This window comes from Cyrtonyx montezumae, unplaced genomic scaffold (assembly GCF_038088225.1).
Source record: "Cyrtonyx montezumae isolate F1298 unplaced genomic scaffold, pur_monq_1.0 scaffold_3, whole genome shotgun sequence".
In the NCBI taxonomy this organism is placed as follows: domain Eukaryota; kingdom Metazoa; phylum Chordata; class Aves; order Galliformes; family Odontophoridae; genus Cyrtonyx; species Cyrtonyx montezumae.
Window position 1 is genome coordinate 102,518,997 of NW_027072034.1, and position 18,561 is coordinate 102,537,557.

At 43.3% G+C, this 18,561-nt stretch overlaps 1 protein-coding gene across 1 annotated transcript in view; it reads right to left on the reverse strand.

The window, feature by feature from the left end:
- Positions 1–18,561, reverse strand: part of IQSEC3 (IQ motif and Sec7 domain ArfGEF 3) — a 99,168-nt gene that overhangs the window by 26,298 nt on the left and 54,309 nt on the right. Inside the window, exons 3-4 of the mRNA XM_065742639.1 lie at positions 8,827–9,115; positions 1,267–2,360 (exon numbers count right to left, since the gene is read on the reverse strand). Coding sequence (XP_065598711.1) covers positions 1,267–2,360; positions 8,827–9,115 — 1,383 coding nt within the window. The remainder of the gene's footprint in view (positions 1–1,266; positions 2,361–8,826; positions 9,116–18,561) is intronic.

Sequence of the window (18,561 nt, forward strand, 5' to 3'; positions counted from 1 at the left end):
ACTAGTTTCAAGGCAGCAGGGGAGGACTGACCAGGAAGTTGTGTTTCAAAGCACTGCGGTGTTACACAGTTTTTGATCCCACAGAGACCTGCAAGATGCAGGAAACCCAGGTCACTAAATGAAGATCAGCAAAGCTGCCCCAGAAGACCTAGTGTTGTTAATCTGTCACATGAATATGTGCTAAGCAGACCGGGGGAGGCAGACAGGCTGGGAAAAAACACTTTTACTCCTGCTATATGATCACATCAGTACTCGTGTTAACTCTGCATGAACCTAAGGAAAACACATTGGGTGTAGGAACTCTTGCCAAACATGCCTGAAAATACTGAAACACTTGGTTTGCAGAGATGTGAACCCCGTGTCCGCCTCCAGAAGGACACCTGTCCCAACACAAGCACCGTAACATCTCTGTGGAGCTGGAACTATCTCTGCCCTGTGAAGTTCCAGGTAAGCCTTGACTGTCAGTGGCAGTTGTTGTTTATTGGTTGTCTTTGTGCTATCTGGATAAGCCGTACAAAAATATACTGTCCACCTTCATATTTTGTGTAGGTACTATTCTTTTGGGGTATTCAGTCTACAGCTGTATTGATGAGAAAAAAGCTCATTGAAAGAACAAAAAGCAAATCTCTAAAGCTTCTGATTAGAGGTCAACTGCTTTCTGCCCATCTAAAATAGGCTACATATGACCACTTGAGTTCACTTCTTCTGAATGTACTTTCTGAGCCACTCTGCTTTATTTTCACATCTAAGGCCTTTCTGTAGGATATCAGACTCAGATGTGTGAGAGACTGAGATGACTAAACCTGTTCTATTAAGATGAAAAAAATTTACCCAAAAAACAGAAGGAAAACAACAGCCAGAGCACTCGTACCAGGCTAGATAAGCTCAGCTCTACTTTTCTCTCTCTTTCTCCTTGGAAAGGCTCCAAGTAAAGTATCTGAGACTGTTTTTACATTCCCAGATGTGCTTCTGACTCTTCAACAGAATGTGGCACAATCTCAAATGGACTGAGATAGGGATTGAAGATTCAGAATTCAGGGCACAATTGTTCCTCTTTTGGGCAGAAGATCAGAACAGCACTTGGGAAAACTTAGGGAACAAGCCATTGGGCAAACAACCCATGGTCTAAATCAGATACTGAGAGGGTCATACCCTTGAATATGAAAGAATTTCCCTAGAGATGGTGAAGACAAGCTCTTGGTCTAGATCTAATTCTTGTGAGTCATTAAACAGTCTAAGAAACACAAAAGATGAAGAGTCACTTACATATTAAAGAGATTCAGCCCAATGCGGTAGAGGCGTTTCCTCATGGTGTCTGTGGAAAGTGTGGGGGACTTGCAGCTAGCTGGGTTCTCACAATGGTACCGTGGGAGGCTGAGGATCATGGCTTGCAGTGCTTCTTTTGAGGACACCTCGGAGGCTGACTTTGCTGAAGTAGAGGTGCTGCTGCTGCTCAGCTGCTCTGAGTTGTCTGCGTTCTCGGATTCAGAGCCTTTGCTTTGCCCCGTCTCATTGTTCGCATCAAACTGGAGCTTCTGTACTGCCATCTGCCCAGGCTCCTCACTGCTGTCCCCCATTCCATTAGAGCTAATGTTCACTTCAGTGAATGTGTGGCTGTTCTGGAGAGCTTCTGATTCAGGTAAGCTCTCTGGGGCAATCTGCACTTCACTGTCTTCTCCCTCCCCTTCTTGTGGGCTTTCTTCAGACTTGGAGGCTTGAGAGAGCCCAGGCTGGGCATTGCTGCTCAGGCAGTTTGCCATAGACACCGAGGTAGACGATGAGACAGAGATATTCTTGTTGTCAATCTGGACTGTGACATCTCGAAAAGCCATCATGAGAGTGCTGCTGCTCTTAGGTAGAGTATCTGGCATAAGCCCTTCCTCCTTCTCCTTGTCCTGCAGTTCTGCTTCTAAGTCTTGGTTTGGCTGCATTGAACTGGCACTGAAGGTCTCTCTGATCTGGTATGAGCCCCCATCCTGCAGTGAGCACATGGTCTTCAAGCTCCAGGTGCTCAGAGCATCATCAATAGACTTGGCCAGGGATTGAACTTGTTCCGTGAAGGAGTCCTCCAGCTCAGTCAGTGCTCCGCTGATAGTGGCTGGCAAAGATGGGGACCTCACCAATGGGATGCCCACAAAGTTGTACCCCTCTACTAGGGCTTTCTCAGCAGAGAAGCTCTCAGAGTTCTGAACCCGGACTTTCCTCAGAGAGATGCGGCGTGGCATGCGGCTTTCCAGCAGTGAGTTGCGGATCTTCTCAAAGTTCTTGCTGAGCTGATATTGTCGGAAAGCAGTTTGGATGGTGCAGGCTGCCCTGCGAGATACCAGGTGACCTCCATATTTGTGCTCTAGCATTTCAATCTGAAAGACATACAAACAAGAGGTTATTTTTTCTTAATTGACTTCTGATGGCCTTACATGATCCTACTTCCTACACTTATTATTCCATAATGACTGTCAAAAGTACTTTTGACATGGAATTAACCTTTTACTGCTTTGCTGTGCCCTCAGTATAAAAAGGCCTTCCTTTAGGCATGACTGGTTTATGCATCAGCCTTGTGAGCTTCCTTACACCTATATCATGATCATGCCTCCTCCTGCAGTGCCACTCATACAAGCTGGAACCTGCAGGCACCCCTCCTTTTCATTCCCACTTCTGACAGTGCAAACAAATGAACAATTCCAGAAATGTGTCGTCTTGCTCAGCGGTGCTTTGATAGTATTATAGAATGTCTAACATTGGAAGGGACCTGAAAGATCATCTAATTCCATCCCCCTGCCATGGGCAGGGCTGCCAGCCAGAAGCTGAGACTACCCAGGGTCCCATTCAACCTGGCCCTGATTGCATCCAGGGATGGGGCATCCACAGCTTGATCTCCCTACTGTTTATAAGCTCCCTTTCAGTACTGAAAGCCTGCAATGAGGTCTCGCCAGTGCCTTTTCTTCTCCAGGGTGAACAACCCAAACTCCCTCAGCTTTTCCTGGAAGGAGAGATGCTCCAGTCCTCTGATCATCTTTGTGGTCTTCCTCAGGACCGACTCCAACAGCAGCACATCTTTCTTACGCTGGAAGCCCCAGGCCTGGATACTGTACAAAGAGAAGTGCTTTGGAGATATTGAGGACTTTTCCTTTGCTCAGAGTGGTTCTAAACTCCTACCATCCTTATTCACCTTTGGAAATACTGACAGGAGCAAGAAGAAACTATTCAGAAAAGGGAAACAAAAAAAAGGTTGACTTCTAAATGCAGAAAATGCTGTCTTGGTCATAGGAACTAGCAGGAAGTATCCATTTCCACAGAAGTCAGTAGAGGTTGGGTTTGTTCTTTGTTTTTTAGAAAGCTCTCTGAATGCCAAGGTGTTTTCCTTTCTGGTCTATGAGTTTTTCAGGAATTAACCAGAAGTGAAATGAAAACAACCCAAGAAGAGAAAGACCATCAAGTCTGAAAAGTAAGAAATTCTGACTTCAGACATTGAGACATGACATTGAGATCAAGTGGCAGCAGGATTTGCTCCTTCCTGAACTGGTAATAACACACGCATATGTGGATACATAAAGACACAGCTAAGTGGCATCCCAATAGGCTTTAAAAAAAGCAAGTGCATTTGGTCTCTTCCGTAGTCTAGTATTCATACTTCCTAGTACTGCCCTCCTTCTTGTTCTGCTGGTGGACCTTCACTATCATGCTACAGGAGAATGTTTGTTTTCTTGGCTCCATGGAGTAACTGAGAGCTAATGTGTGGGACAATGTAAAGATGATGGTGAATGATGGGACTGGAGAAAAAAGGATTAATTCAAATTACCTTCATTGAGGTCTTATCTGGGTGATTATCTGGACACTGTCTACACTTCACAGTGTTGAGCACAGGTGTAAACTGTAGTATAGGCATGCGTGTACACACATGGAAAAGCCTGCTGAAGGTGAAGTGCAGGACTGGGAGCACTGGTAAATTCAGTCCTGAATTAACAGAGAATTCACTGTGTCATTCATGTGGTAAGTATCCTTACACCCATGTACACACTGCTGCTCCTCAAGCTATCCCTTGCTGGCCCAATGTTCACAGGGTGAAGGACTGAGCTGCCAGAACACCTAATGTTAAGTGCAAACTACTCAAAGGCAGAGTGAGATACGAGCCTCAACTCCCAGAGACATGTCATGTAAACTGCTTCCTTTTGCTTTTCCATTTTTTTAAAACACTATGTGAGTTGTATCCAGTTCACTTGCTGATGGATTTATCCACAACTGATGGTCTGGAATGATAGCTGTGAGAAGTGCGAATCACCTCAGGCTTTTTCCAGTATTAACTCCTCTGGATGCATGGGACGATTATAAGACTTTGGGAGATGGCAGGAAGAGACAAACCATGTAAGCCCAGCCATTCTGTTCCTGAGCTGATATCCTGGCTACTGGAGTATGAATTGAAGGTCTTGTCCTCCCACTGCCACCCCATCATTCCAAGCAGCAATAAGTCTAGGTATCCTGCTGCACTAAGTGAGAGGCTGCCCTTCCCTGGAAAGAGCAGAGAGACAACATCCTTTCATATTCTCCTCTATGAAAATGAAGAAGGGCTCCTTTGCCTTGTGCTTCTGTCTCTTGTTTGCCTTGTTGCTGAATTTACATCTGCCAAAAGCAAGCATCAAAGCCCATCACTGGCGAATTCTAGCAATTCACTTACCAAAAGGGTCAGTAGAGGCATCTGGCTCAGAGCTCTGTTTATTCCTGATTTTAAAAAATGTCAGCCTATTATTTGCCTTGCTGCCCTCTCAGAATGGATCTATAGAACTGGTGCTGAAGATCAACTGTACAAAGATCACGGATTCAGGTTCATTTACTGTAAGACATAGCAGTAAGTTTTTTGGATAAACATGGTCTCTTATCCCTGGAGTTCTTATAATATGGCAAGAAAGAGGAATACAGGAACAAGAAGATATTCTCGGTAGTCAGTAGAAGGGTTTTGTTAGATTCTCTGACCTTATTTCCTAAATGACCATCTTAAATCCCACCATCAATCCAGCACTCCTGTCACATCTCTTCAAAGCTGGGCTCTCTGGAATGAAAGTGAGTTAGTTGTCACTTGTTTCTTTGTCTCCTGAAGGAAGCCTCATGTAGATAAATGCAAATTAAGCCCGTAACCTGCACAGACCCAATCTAGACAGTTACTTCTGACAACTGACCATGAGCACTTCATATAACCATCTGGTTAATCAAAATGTAGTGCCAATTGCCTTGAGATGGAAAGAGGAACAAATGGGAGAGACAGACGCAGCTATCTGATGAATAGAATAATAGTAAGATGCAAAATAAAGCAGAAGCAAAGCCTTATAATTACCTGAGGTTTCCAAGGAGGTGACAGCCATTCTGGAAATGTGAAATACATATGCTCTGATCTTATTAGAGGATAGGACAAGATGTCACTGCTGATCTGAAGTAAAAGGCCAATTTCTCTCATGCAAGGACAGTTCCCAAAAAGACAGACTTTAATAACTATTAAGAGAAGAGCTCCTTTTCAAAATCTGAAGGCATGATGCAAACTGTCTGTACCTTGACAGAACAATCATAAGATTTTTGCAGTCTGCAATCTCAGCCCTCTCAAAGGACTAAGGCATTACAGAGCAGAACAATGTGTAAAGTGAGAGGACTCCCAAAACAGTCTGTTCTCCAGTTTGAAACAGGAGCACAAGGGCAGGTTCTGTAAGTGGCCATACAGTCTTCACCAGTAAGGGGTATCTTACAGTGTTCTGCAGCTGGCATAACAAGGGCCCAGAGATGTGAGATGACTAAGCATGTCTAAAGGGTGTTCAAGGTGGCAGGCGAAGCCAGAAGCAGCATACCTGTAACGCAGTGCCCTCCCCGCTGGAGTGGGTCTTGGTCTCTCTCCCTTTGATATAGCCCAGCCATTTATGGTTTACTGATGTCTGAGACATTCATATTTGCAACCAGGTCAAGCCAATTGACACTCCAGAGGTATTAAGGATTTCACACAGCTCTTGGTCTGTTTTCTTCTTCTCCAAGGGAAGAAAGGGCATCCATTAGCACACCCCAGCAGTCACAGGTAACGGAGATGCATGTCTGGCTTGCTGAAGGAAATTTCCCTGCCCGTTTGAGAGGCCAGCCATGATTGGCCACCTCTCACTCCTAATAAACCCTATGAATCACAAGTAATTGCCTACTTGAAGATATTCTTCTCTGGGGAATTATCTGACAGCCAGAGCCAAAAGAAGGGAAAAGCAAGCAGGGGTCAAGGGAGTTTCAAAGAATAATTAGCTTAATACATTTCTGGGCCTCAACATGAATACTTAGTTTGAGCAATTCAGGCCTTGTGGCTGATTTACAAATGGCTGTGAAATACCCATGGCCATGAGAGATTGCACATGAAGGGAGCTTTAATAAAGTCAGCCTAAGACAAGCTAAATTGTCAGGCCTGAATATGGCAAAGGAGTTGAGATCCGGACCCTATGCTTTTGTTGCCCAAAGACATAAAAGCAAAAGTCTACCAGGATACTCTCAGTTGTCACTAGCTAGTTTTCCAATCAGGTAGCCACTGAGCATGGCTACATGCCACCATGTTAGCAAGAAGAGAATCACTCTTAGTGACAGAATCTGAGTAGCTCAAGTAAATGTATGCATTGTAAATAACATCATTAATGTAGAATGTGCATGTTCTCTGTCATCCCTTCTTAATATCTCTCCCTCCCACCAAACTCTCACAATGAAATTACATTGCTACAGAGACCATGTGTTAATGGGATGTTTTCCTTCATACATGAGACCACTGCCAGACCTTCTGCACAGAAAGCCACTCTCTGTGATCTTCATTTTTTCTACAGCCCTGCAGAGCCTAAATTTAGGGGAACTTTCCAACCCTTGAGCAAAATGCTGGGGAGCAATGACTGGTAGACAAACTGCACCTCCAAAACATACAGAGGAAGCTTTATGCTGCCCTCCTTCTTCAGCATCACTTAGTCCTCTCCCCAAAGCAAAATGTGATTTAAACTTCATTGTGAGACTAAAAATGCCTTCTTCCACCTGTTTGTAATAAGTTAGTAGTACTTACACAGAGAAAATTTGTGCTATCACAAGGGAATTACTGGGATAATGCTGTGACAGGTACTGTCATCCCTGTTCCCATTCAAGAGAACTACTCAGCAAGGAAGGAAACCTATGAAACCACTTACTACAGAGTGTAAGACAGTATGTAAGATTCCTCTCCCTGGAAATCTCCTCTTCCAGAGCAAGAAGTAGTTCGCTGAAGACATCCATCAGGTCTGGAGAGGCACACCTATGTTAATCCCCCTCTGTTGTGGGAAAAATGGTTCTACCTATGAGATAGGCAAGGTTCTGGCAAGGTCAGTACTGCAAGGCACCAGCATTTAATGAGCAAGCAGCTAACTGTCTCTCTGTCTCACATGCATCCAGGGCAGGTCTGGCCTCTGTTGCAACAACAGTGATGGGACAAAATGACCTTAAAGCTAAAATAACACAGAACAGACACTCCCAAGAACAAAAGCAGAGCAACTCTAGGACACAGAGGAGGCTAAGCCCATATATAGCAACCAAGATCTGGCCTACCCTGAGGATATGTCACATTAGTTTGTAAGGCCAGTTCATTAGTCTCTCTTGTTTCTTTTCCCAGTGTGAAGCAAGATTTCTGAATATGCAGTATTTGAGAAAGACAGAGAGCCAAAGCTTCTTTTCTGCTCGGGAATTTAGTAGACCATTGATCTGAAATGTTGGTTGGGACAGATGCCTTGAGGGAAGTGGCAGAAATATGTCCCAGAAACAGTAGTTTCTTCTATGGGAACTTCATTAGCTGAGACCCTTCATCTGCAATAGCATAGCTCTCATTGAGTTCTCCCATTGAATGGTATCACTAGCTCTTGCTTGTCTTGTCCATATCACATCCTGCAGGGTCTGTATATTACACAGCCTCTGGTTGAGCTGCCAATCCAGGGAAAAGTCAGAAACGATTCTTTAGGTTTTGCTTTGCACAACAGCTCTCCTGAGCTGTAAACTGCAGAGACACGGGGTGGTGAGGGCACATTCCACCTCATTGCCTTTGAGTGAAGAGGGCAGCTGCTATTAGCCCCTGTCCCGCTACCACTGTTTGAGAGCCCCATTGGGAAACGCAAATAAAGACGGGTAGACTGTGCTCTGGAGCTAGTCTGTAGCCTCAGGCACAAGAGGAAAGGCTTGAAACTTCCAGAACAGAATCACTGCCTCAGCCTGGTAAACCTGCCTGCCTCTTCAGCATCCACCGCAGTACTGAAGGCAGTGAAGGCAGCAATATGCTGACACAGTGGTAGACACTGTGTGGCACAGCTCCTGAATAAACCTCACCTCCCCTGTGAGCTCATGGTTTGAAGAGACTAGCATGAAGGAGCACCTGGGGCCTGCCCAGGTTGATCCAAGAGGGCAGGATGGCTCTCAGAGACCTCTCCCATGAGAGAGGCTTTTTGCGACTATCATTTGCTGGGTGGCCTACAGGAACCATGTGCTTTTGTGCAGGCAGTGTCTCTGGATGCCGCAGTCCTCGGCTACCTACAGTCCATCTCTAAACCTACAGTCACACCTGCTTGCCATTTTCGAACACCGAATAGAGGCAATGAGGAGTAGAGCAGGCTTGGTGGAAGACATTGCAGTCAGAGATGGGGAAGTTTTTTCCTCCATCAGCCCCACGCAGCCAAAGGGCCAGGTCTGCTCAGGCTGGGCGAAAGCTCTAAGTGAACAGAAGGCTAAAATACTTGCAGAAACATGGGCACACCACAGTGTGAACGCAGCCCCTCCCACCCCATCCCCTTCTCCCGCAGCCTGAGGAGGAAGCCTCTGTACCTGTTTATTCTTTAGGTCAAGGGAGAGCTCATAATCGGAGGCAGCTGCATGGGAACACGAGGCCGTCCCTTTGCTGCGCTGCACTCTCACTGGGGAGCCCGTGTGGTGGAGGCTCGCCTTCTGCACCAGAGGGGAACACCCCGCTGCCTGCTCTTCTTGGAGCTCCTCATGCTGGGCTTTTAGCGTCTGGGTGTCGGACCTGCCTTCCTGGCCACTCTGTCTGCCGGCCTCCTTCGGATCCTCCGTTTCACACCCGGCTTTCTTGCTTGTGGAACCGCTGGGATCATCACTGTGAACAAAACGCAACGTTTCTCTTTTTTTATTTGTTTTTTTTTTTTAATTATTATCATTATTATTATTTGTATTGTTTGTGATTATGTTTATTACTGTTTGCTACACTCTTTCACTGATCTGCATTTTAAACGTTGAGGGCTGCAAAGGCTGTCTCTGGGAATGGAGCATCCCACAGTCTCATCTGTTTTGGAGCCTGGTTCCCAAGGACCCAGGTTTCCCCTGGACTTTCTATGGGCATGTGCGAAATGGTACAAGGACATCTGAATGCTGCAGGCTTTCCAGAGAAACAGTGTAAGAGTATGGAGTGCTGAGAATATAAAGATATAACACAGCCAGCCAGCCAGCCAGCCCTGAAGTCCTGACTCTTAAAAGCAACTCTGCAACACAGCCACAGCAGGCTGCAGGACTTCCATAAAATAAGTCCTTTCTTTCTGACCCACAGGACAGTGCTGTGCCACTGAGGGCTTGAAGAGAAAGCAAAACACTTTTCTCCTGTCAGTCACAGCAGTAATTGTATAAAGCCAGGGCTCCACAACTGTGCACTCTAAAGGAGTTGATGTGCTGCGTTGAATGGGTGGGATTCACATATATCCCATCCTTTGAAGTACTGAGGAGATCTGTTGTTAACCTCTCTTGTCAAATGTTTTCTGAAACCATCCAGTTTCAAACAAGACTTTGAGGGGCTGCTTGAACTATGGGAGTGTTTGTTGTCACATCCTTCCAGTGGCTACAGATGAATAATATATGATTTCCCAGAGAGGCCAGGCCAGTCCATGTGGACTCAGCTCTGCTGCATAGTGTACACCAGATACAGCTCCACTCTTTTCCAAGGGATGAATACTTAGTTGATGGCAGAATCGAGTCTGGAAATAACTGCTGCAGAACCATTGCATTTAATTCAATTGAAGTCAAAGTTGTGTACTGTCTCCCACATTCAAACACCATTACATTCTTTAATTCACTTCTGAACAATATTTCTTTCTCTTGGATTTGTTCCATGTATGATCAGTTCTGTTGTCATCTAGATATCAAATTATTTTATGATTGGTGTTGATGTCAGAACAAAATCAGAGAAATTAGTTGCAAATATGATTTTCTGTGAGCCCAAATTACTTACAAGTATTTTAAGACTTATTTTCAAAAGTGCTGACTGTTCTTAAGAGTTCTTCTAAGTAGATCTGGGTTCTTCACTTCCTAAGCACAGGATGATTTTTAAATACTTAATAGTACTTTGAAATGAAGCTTTTTTTAATCTCCAATAGCTTTTTAACAATTAAATTTAGACATATTTCTATAGTTTCTAAATGATTCTAAATTTGATGAGTCAAGCACAGTACCACAACTTCAGAACTAAGAAAGTAGGGTTTAAAGGTAGAAAGCTTCTACTTTAATATGCATGTATGTAGTCACCAGTCAAATTAAAAAATATTAATACTAAATTTAAAGAATTCAATCTCTTGCATTAATTCTATGTCAACAACATTGTCGAAGAACATTAAAATGATATAGCTGTGCATTCATCAATCAGGAAACGTCTTCATTAAAATGAGGCCTAAAACTATGTGTAAGCTAAAATCCAGTGTTTAATTCCTTCTGTTTTATGTATCTTTTCTGTTTTTTCTCCACATTCCAGAAAACATTGACAGACTTTTCCTTTGGTGGTCTCACTGTGACACTTTCATTGGAAGCCTGTGTTCTTTTAATCAGTAGAGTAGAAATGTTTTTATCCTCAGCTAAAGGGATGACCAGGTGAACACAGATTTCATTATGTTTTCTTTGCAGTGCATGACAAAAAACTCACAACTATTTCAGTGGGAACTGGACTGTGTCCTACAAAGCAATTTCAGCTAGAGTCACAAGCTCTGACTCAGCAAACCACATATCCCAAATTGCTTTGCTGAGTCAAGGCCACAGTGCAGAGTGTGCTGTCTTTAGGGCAGGTCAAAGCCTGGGGCAGTGAGCTTATGAGCTAACTAAATTCTCTGGGAGCATGAATGGACCATAAATGTCAGCAAATATTCCGTGACTTGGTGATCCTCTAAACACTCACATATTTGCTTAACCATATTTTTCTGAGTGCCTCTGCTGACTAACGTAAGATGGCTCATGGTAAAATGTAAAGTGTATGCATGAGATTTGCAGCCTTCCACAGGCCAGCTGCTGTGTGAAGTTGTATGTCATCGTTGATTTTATTGCTTTGTGATGCTGCATGTCACCTTTAGTGTATGCTACTCATTTGGTTTTCTGTCACACAGTTTAGAGTGTGAGTAACATTTGTAGAAACAGGATATCCTGTATGCATAGCTGATACAGAAGGAAAAAATAGTAGGCTTTATAGAATCACAGAACAATCTGGGCTGGAAGAGAAGTTGGGAAGTCTCTGCTCCATGGTCTGATCAAAGCAGGGCCATTTTCAAAGGCCCTCTTTACCTCATTAGGCTTTCCAGGTATTCTTCATGGCAGAGAAGGGCCCTAACGTTGCAGCCACTAAGTGCACACATTCAGTTACAAGTGTGTGAGAAGCACCACCAGCCTCAGTGTACCCACTTACAGTACATAACTGAAGCTCCTGAAGACTCTTTGCTAGATGAGAGTATAAACTAACCACGTGTACACATATAACCTTGCCTTCCTCCTCTATGCATGCTCTGAGTCTGGTGAATACACTCACATAGAATGTATTACACTTACGCATGGAATTGTCTGAGGGTCAAAACTCGGTCAAACCAAAATCAGATTCCACTGAAGCACTCAAAGGCATTTTTCAGCTTGATATTTTTGTGCTAAATATAAACTTTTTAACCCTCTGATGGTTTGGCTGTTGCACTGTTCAGAAAGAAATGGCAAATACTTGTGCTGAAGTGGGAATAGCATCTACATATTTTTTTGTGAATAAAAAAAGAATTATATATATATATATGTATATATGACTGAACCACTTTCACTTAGAGAGAAAAAGAGCTCCAAAATACCAGACAAATCTATATCACCTTCAGGCAAGAGACCAAACGGGCAACATTTCAGCCTGATGTGGGAAACGTCAGTGACTTATAAGCAATAGTTTGTTTAGTCACCTGAACGTTAGCGCTGTAGCCATATGGGTCCTCTTACTGCCCTTTATTCCTCCTGAAATTACTCCCAGTTTAAGTCTGTTTCTGCAGAAATGCCCTGGGAAGCCTATCCTCTGCTGTCCAGTAGCAGCAATAGATGAAGCTCCCACACAGCTAGAGTTCCAAACTAATACTGCAGTGAAATACAGGCTAAAACCTGAATGATCTTACCTTTTCCCACTGTCCTGTGTGACACAGATGATTTGCTTTGGTAGAGCAGTTTTGTTAATAAGTGAAGGCTTATGGGCTATTATAATCATAGGAACAACAACAAACAAAACAAAACAAGTGAGAAAAATAAGGTAGGGAAGGACAGACACTACAGTATGGTAGACCTCTGAAAAAAATGCTATTAAGTAAATTACCAGGATACAGTCACTTTCCCTTGCCCAGTGAGCAATCAAACACTCTGGCTGTGTGATGGAGGGGAGGAATGGTGTTATTGCACATTGCTTCTTAGATTAGAAAATTTTTCTAACCACTTGTAATAATTAAAAGTTCCCCACAGAGTCAAAGGCGTGAATCCCAATGCCTTGGCCAAACTCCAACTATGTTAATTTAGTTCTGTATCCCACCCTGCAGTTTCAATTGTAATCAGTGTTCTTTACTTGGTGTTTTAAAGTGTCACATACTGCAGTCTTTCACATTTTTTTACAATTACTCTTGCATGATAAATGAGGCAATTGTCTGCTCGTGATTCAATCAGGTAGGGAAGGTTTGTAATGCCTTTGAATTCTGTTTGATCTAAAGTGCTAATATTAACGTAGATCACTTGCAATCACATAAAAGAGGAAGACTAAAAGAACAGCTGTTCTGTTCTTCCTAAATGTTACTGTACAACTTTTCTGACCCGTAGCAACTAGCTTAGTCATTATTACAAATAATTTCATTGACTGAAGAAATCTTCCCTCCTCCTTTTGCACTGCAGATTTGTATGCTCCTGCTGCAGCCAGAAACCAGTTATGTTAACAAAGGTGGTGACTACTGTCAATCCAATTCTGGTCTTAAATGAAATGCAGTAACTAGTCTAGCATAAGGCATATATCAAAACAAGAGTATCAAGGTTCTGGGCTGAATCGTAGTGTTTGTTTCAAGAAAGCAGAATGGTGAAAAAGCTCTGAGGCGGTTCAACTGGCTACTCATACATATTTTTATCCATATCTAGAGCATGTAAATGAGATTTCTCGGATTTAGCTTCTATGTACAGATTTCTAAGGAACGTTTTTCACAAGAAATACACTGTGGGAAGGATGTAGAATGATACCAGATGTAAAATCAGTGATATCAACCCAAATCAATTATGATGGACTATTAAGCCGGAGAGGTTCACCAGCCCTTCCTAGTAGTATCAGCTCCCCAGGTATGTATAGAGCTGTGTATCATCATCTGTCCTGGGAGAGATCTCACTGCTTTTCAGTCCTGAGAGGTCGAGAAGGTACAAAGGTACACTCCCTTGCATTCTCCTCACCAGCTCCTTGCTGTGGGAAACATAGAACTCCAGCTTGGTAAGGATCTGCACTTCAAACTGCCAGTTCTGGACCTGAACCATGGTCATTCACTGGGTCCTGACTGTCAAGTTTAAACATTCCCATACTTCAGAAAAAATATGCAGCTGTTGTCCTCAAATGTTTCAAGACAATTCTAAGCTAGATTCGCATGCAGGAACACAGAATCCGGATGCTTCAAATGTTACATTCCATTGCCTTTACTGACAAGTACAGGAATCAGTTCACAGTAATTTGCGGAGCTCTCAGGGTTGCTGAGTGACTAAATGGGACTGTAGGGCCGGGAGCTCTCCTCTTCTCAAGTAATGTTAGACCTGTAAGAAACTAAATCTGAGCTTTCTCACTGCCCGCTCCATGGCTACACAGATCCTGTATGGTCAAGGCACAAAAGTCATCTCTTTGCTCCTGAGCTCCTACTACAAGAAAAAACATTGCAGATGTATAAGAGCAGTAACAGAGTAATGAAAACAGCCGTAGCTCTCCCGAACTTGAATAGAGATGTAAGAAACAAGTCACCCAAGATGATGATGCTCAGCTTCCTTGTTGGCAGGTACAGCAGTGATGAAAAAATGTCCAGTTAATTGGATAGGAGGAAGCTATGGCTGTGAGGCATTAGAAAAGTACTACAGAGGCTGATCTCACTTCCTCTTTGTGCCTCTGTGTCACTCTGGGAGAAGACCACATTTCTGTTTCATATATATAACCTTCTTTGTGATATTCAAGGTTGTTGCATAGGACTGTAGCCTTTAACTGAGGCAAAGACTACATGAACTACTTGCAAAGGACCACAAAGATCTATGAATCCATTTCACAGAGACTTTTATGATAATCAGTTGCTTATTGCATATATGCTGCTCTGAAGTGCTGCAAGAGATCAGTATTACCGTGACCTGAGAGCCATATGAGACTTCAAAGTTTCGGAGATGTCAGAATAAAAAATAGATAGTACCATATGGAGAATTAGAAGAAGAGGTCACTAGCAGATGCCAAGAAAGTGGAGTTCAGACCCCAAGTCAGCAAGAATATATCCTCAATTTGTCTTAAGACATTTCAGCATCTCCCCTGTCTTCTTTCCTCTCCCTGCTCAAGAGAAGAAAAAAAAAAAAAACTAAAAATCCGCTGCTGAGTTAGCAGGGTCCAAAGTGCCTTTTCAGTTTATTTCATTTCAGTGTTCCCTGAGGACACCCGTAACATATGGTGAATGGTTTGATCAGAATTCAATGAAAAATGTCTGAGACAAGCTTGATAATATATTATGGGATCTTTTCAAGGTTCAGAGATTTCTGACATGCTGGGTGCCTGAGTGCAGAAGAATTGCTTATGATTTGCTTTTTAGTTCAGGTTTTAGGGTGACTTGGAGGCAATGCTCTTTGGGAGCATGCTGAAAATGATGGAAGGCAAAAGTGTCTCCTGCCAGAAAGGCAGAGAACTTGGAACTTGATCTTGGCAAATCATCCACTGCCAGCAGAGCTGCAGCTTTCTCAGTCTCCCCCAACAGAGGCCAAAATAGGAACAAGATTCTGATTTTGTCTACATTCACGTAACACCTTGCAAAGCAGTGGCACCAAGCCATCATCTCACACTAGTTTTACCCAAGAGGAATTAATGATAATTAACCAAGCTCATTACCTATCCCAGAATATATTACTTCTTTCATAAAAAGTCTGGCACGCACACCTGTAGATTGGATTTGACAGTACAATATGGTTAATATATTGGAAATGAATTAAATTCAACATCCTTTAGCACAGACTGAAAAAGGCAAAGTATTTTCAACACTGCTTAAAGTGGTTTTGGTGAGAAGTATATTAAGCAGATGGAAAATGTAATAATACTAACAAATGTCTCTGAATCCCACAGGGTCCAACACACCAAAATCAGAGCTTCCATTTCAGATTCGGTAATTAAACATAATACCCATGTACTGTGTAACTCTCACATCATTGTGTTGTTTTGTCAGTTGCTGCAGAACAGTGCTATAGCAGCTAAACTTTCCTGATGCACTCCCTGCTGTGCAAAGATGGTTTTGCAGGTATCCATCTGGGCTGGGTGCCTGTTTGAGGGCCAGAATCTCCATGGCTAACTTCAGCCTCTTGAGGACTAGCATCTCTGTTTGTTCATGGAGACAGACAGGCATAGGGTAACTTAGAACAGCAAAGGTTGCACCAACTGAATGAGAAGTGGTTGCAAGACCGGGTATGCCTTTCACTCAGTTTTTTTCTTCTAGCTCCTTTGTCTGTCTGGGTGACACCTCAAAATTACACTTGGTCCACTCCTACTCTCTTCCCAACCATGCTTCCTATTTCACCAGCTGCCAAAAGACTCAGCCAGGGAAGCACAGCCCCTTTTTCTCAGACGCTCTCCAGACCTTGGGCTGTGGTTAAAGATCTGTCTCTGCAGGTTGGACTGGAAGGAGGTCCTGCAGCCTGTCACTGCAGAGGGGTTACTGTCATCACCTCAAACAAGACACTTGTGCTAATCACTGAGGTGCAAAAATCATCAAGTGGACAGTGAAGACACAGGAGGCCCCTGTCCTGCATGGTTTAATTACTTTTACTTTAACCTCAGACCTCTCTTGCCTCTGCAATGTTTGGTAAACACGACCTTTTAGAGGAGGAAAAAACAGATGGCATCCTGCATTAGTGTAACTGCCTGCTCAGCACCCCGGGAAAGAGAAACTTGGCTTCTCAGCAGCAGTCTTTCTGCCACTTCGACTCAGATCTTTTGGCTCCTCATCCCTAAGGCAGGTTTAAACATCACTGAATTCGCTGACAAAAGCCTGCCGGTGCAATCATGCAGAAGATAGAATTTTACTGCTAAAATGAGATGAATTCAGGGCTGGGAGACAGCAGAGACTCTACTAGGGAGGGCAACCTTGCATATCCTCTCAGTCCATTGCTCTCCTATTTCAGCTACCTGAGATCTGGATCAGGAACACAACTCTTGGGATTTATAGACCTAGGCAAGGGCTTCTGTGGTCTTATTTTTCCACCTTTTGTGGCAGATTGTGGGTTGGAATGAACTTCTGGGCTCTTTTCTAAGAGGCCAGAGACGCTGATTGTTGAAGGCAGTGAGAGAGCTGCTTCACAAATAAGACCTTTGAGCAATTCAGACACATTTTGTAACTGTACTCAAACATATCAGCTATTTTTTCTCTTGTGGTCACTGCAGCACAGTAGATGGCTGCTGTTTGTGTGAGACCAAGGAGAAGGAAGCCCAGTCTTCCTCAACATAGAGCTTAACAGACTCAGATCACCACCCTCAATATTGTCAAAACACCATTCCTTGGCTTGAGGAAAGCAGATCTGATCCGGTGTGTTAAATTAACTTCCCCAGTGTGTCCAGATCTAGGGGTTTGGGTTGGTCAATGGCTGAAGACCAAGATAGAAACAGCATGGTTAGCATTCCTTCTTCCTTTCTCCCATCCAGTGGCTATCACCGCAGTCTTGTGCGGTAGGCACAAAGCTCTGCTTTTCTATGTTCTAGCCTACTTTTTCACTGCTGCTTCCTTCACATCCTGATCCACTCCATGCAATTTCTCTTTCTTGAGGCCTTTTACCCTTTTCTATCTTTTTGCATTATTATTTGGAAAACAGCATCTTAGCAACTTGCTCATCCAGTCATACAAGCTCAGGTTCCTCCAGGGCCATTTCAACTTTTCCTCCTTTTGAGGAATGAAAATATTTCCTATCCCTATACTTTGTACTCAGACATGAACCTTTTCAGACAAGATCGCTAACAAAAATAGGACTTTGTCTTGACACATCCAATGCTATTGTGTTGTTGAGCAGAACCGTGGCTGGTGTTGAATGCCATTACATCAGTGTAATCAGATCATCCATTAGTCAGTGGAGGATCTACCCTTAAAGGTATGATATATTTTTAAGATAACTCATAACATGCTTATTAGATCCAGATGTGCTATAACAGCACAGCAGTAGTTTTCACAGTGCAACTCTGCACTATCCTTTTTTTTTTTTTTTTTTTTTTTGCACCTTGATCTACCACTCTCACATTAGTGCACTGTGAGAAATTACAGGCATCTGTTATATTCTGCAGCCATGCCAGAAGAGATGTGCAGAGGAGTAAGTGTGCAGAAATGTGTATAGACAGAAACCTATCCCCGTCTTCCCTCTTTCCCCAAAAGCCAAGATAAGAGAGATGGCAGCCAACCCAGATACACAGGCATTAAAAGCGTCAGCTCAACCTGTTTACTTGAAAGCTGCGGCATACCAGTTTGGGACATAAAAGGCTTACACACAGTTCTTGTCACTAGGCACATTTATTTCCCTGTGGGATGATGATACAAAATATATATGGAAAGAACAAGATTTCTAAGCAAAGATCATAAGAAATTGCCGGAGCACACTTCCAATGTGTGTGGCCAGAATTAGGTTCCTCACTCTAGAAAGAAAACAGCCTTATTTGCAGTCATGCAAACTGGCCTTTAACCTACGCCTCACATCAGGGAAGTTAGTGTGGACTTGGCAGCTCTGAAGACCGTGACCACTAGGTATGGACTAAGCAACCTATATAACATCTTAGTGGCCTGCCTCCAAATACCCAGGAGATAGTTGTAGTTTCTCAGGAAGAGGGACTTAAATCTATAAAATTAACCCAGTGGTAAACAGCTCTTCTACTTCATCTTAAATAGTGTATTGGCAGCTCCTAAGAAAAGGCAAAATCTGTCTGTCTTCCATTCTAATGTCTTCCATCCTCAGTACCCTTATTAGACATCTTATGAACTTTCTTCTAAACATGAGTCATAAAATCACAGAATGGCTTAACTTGGAAGGGATCTCTCTGTCTCTCTTTTAATTTTCCCC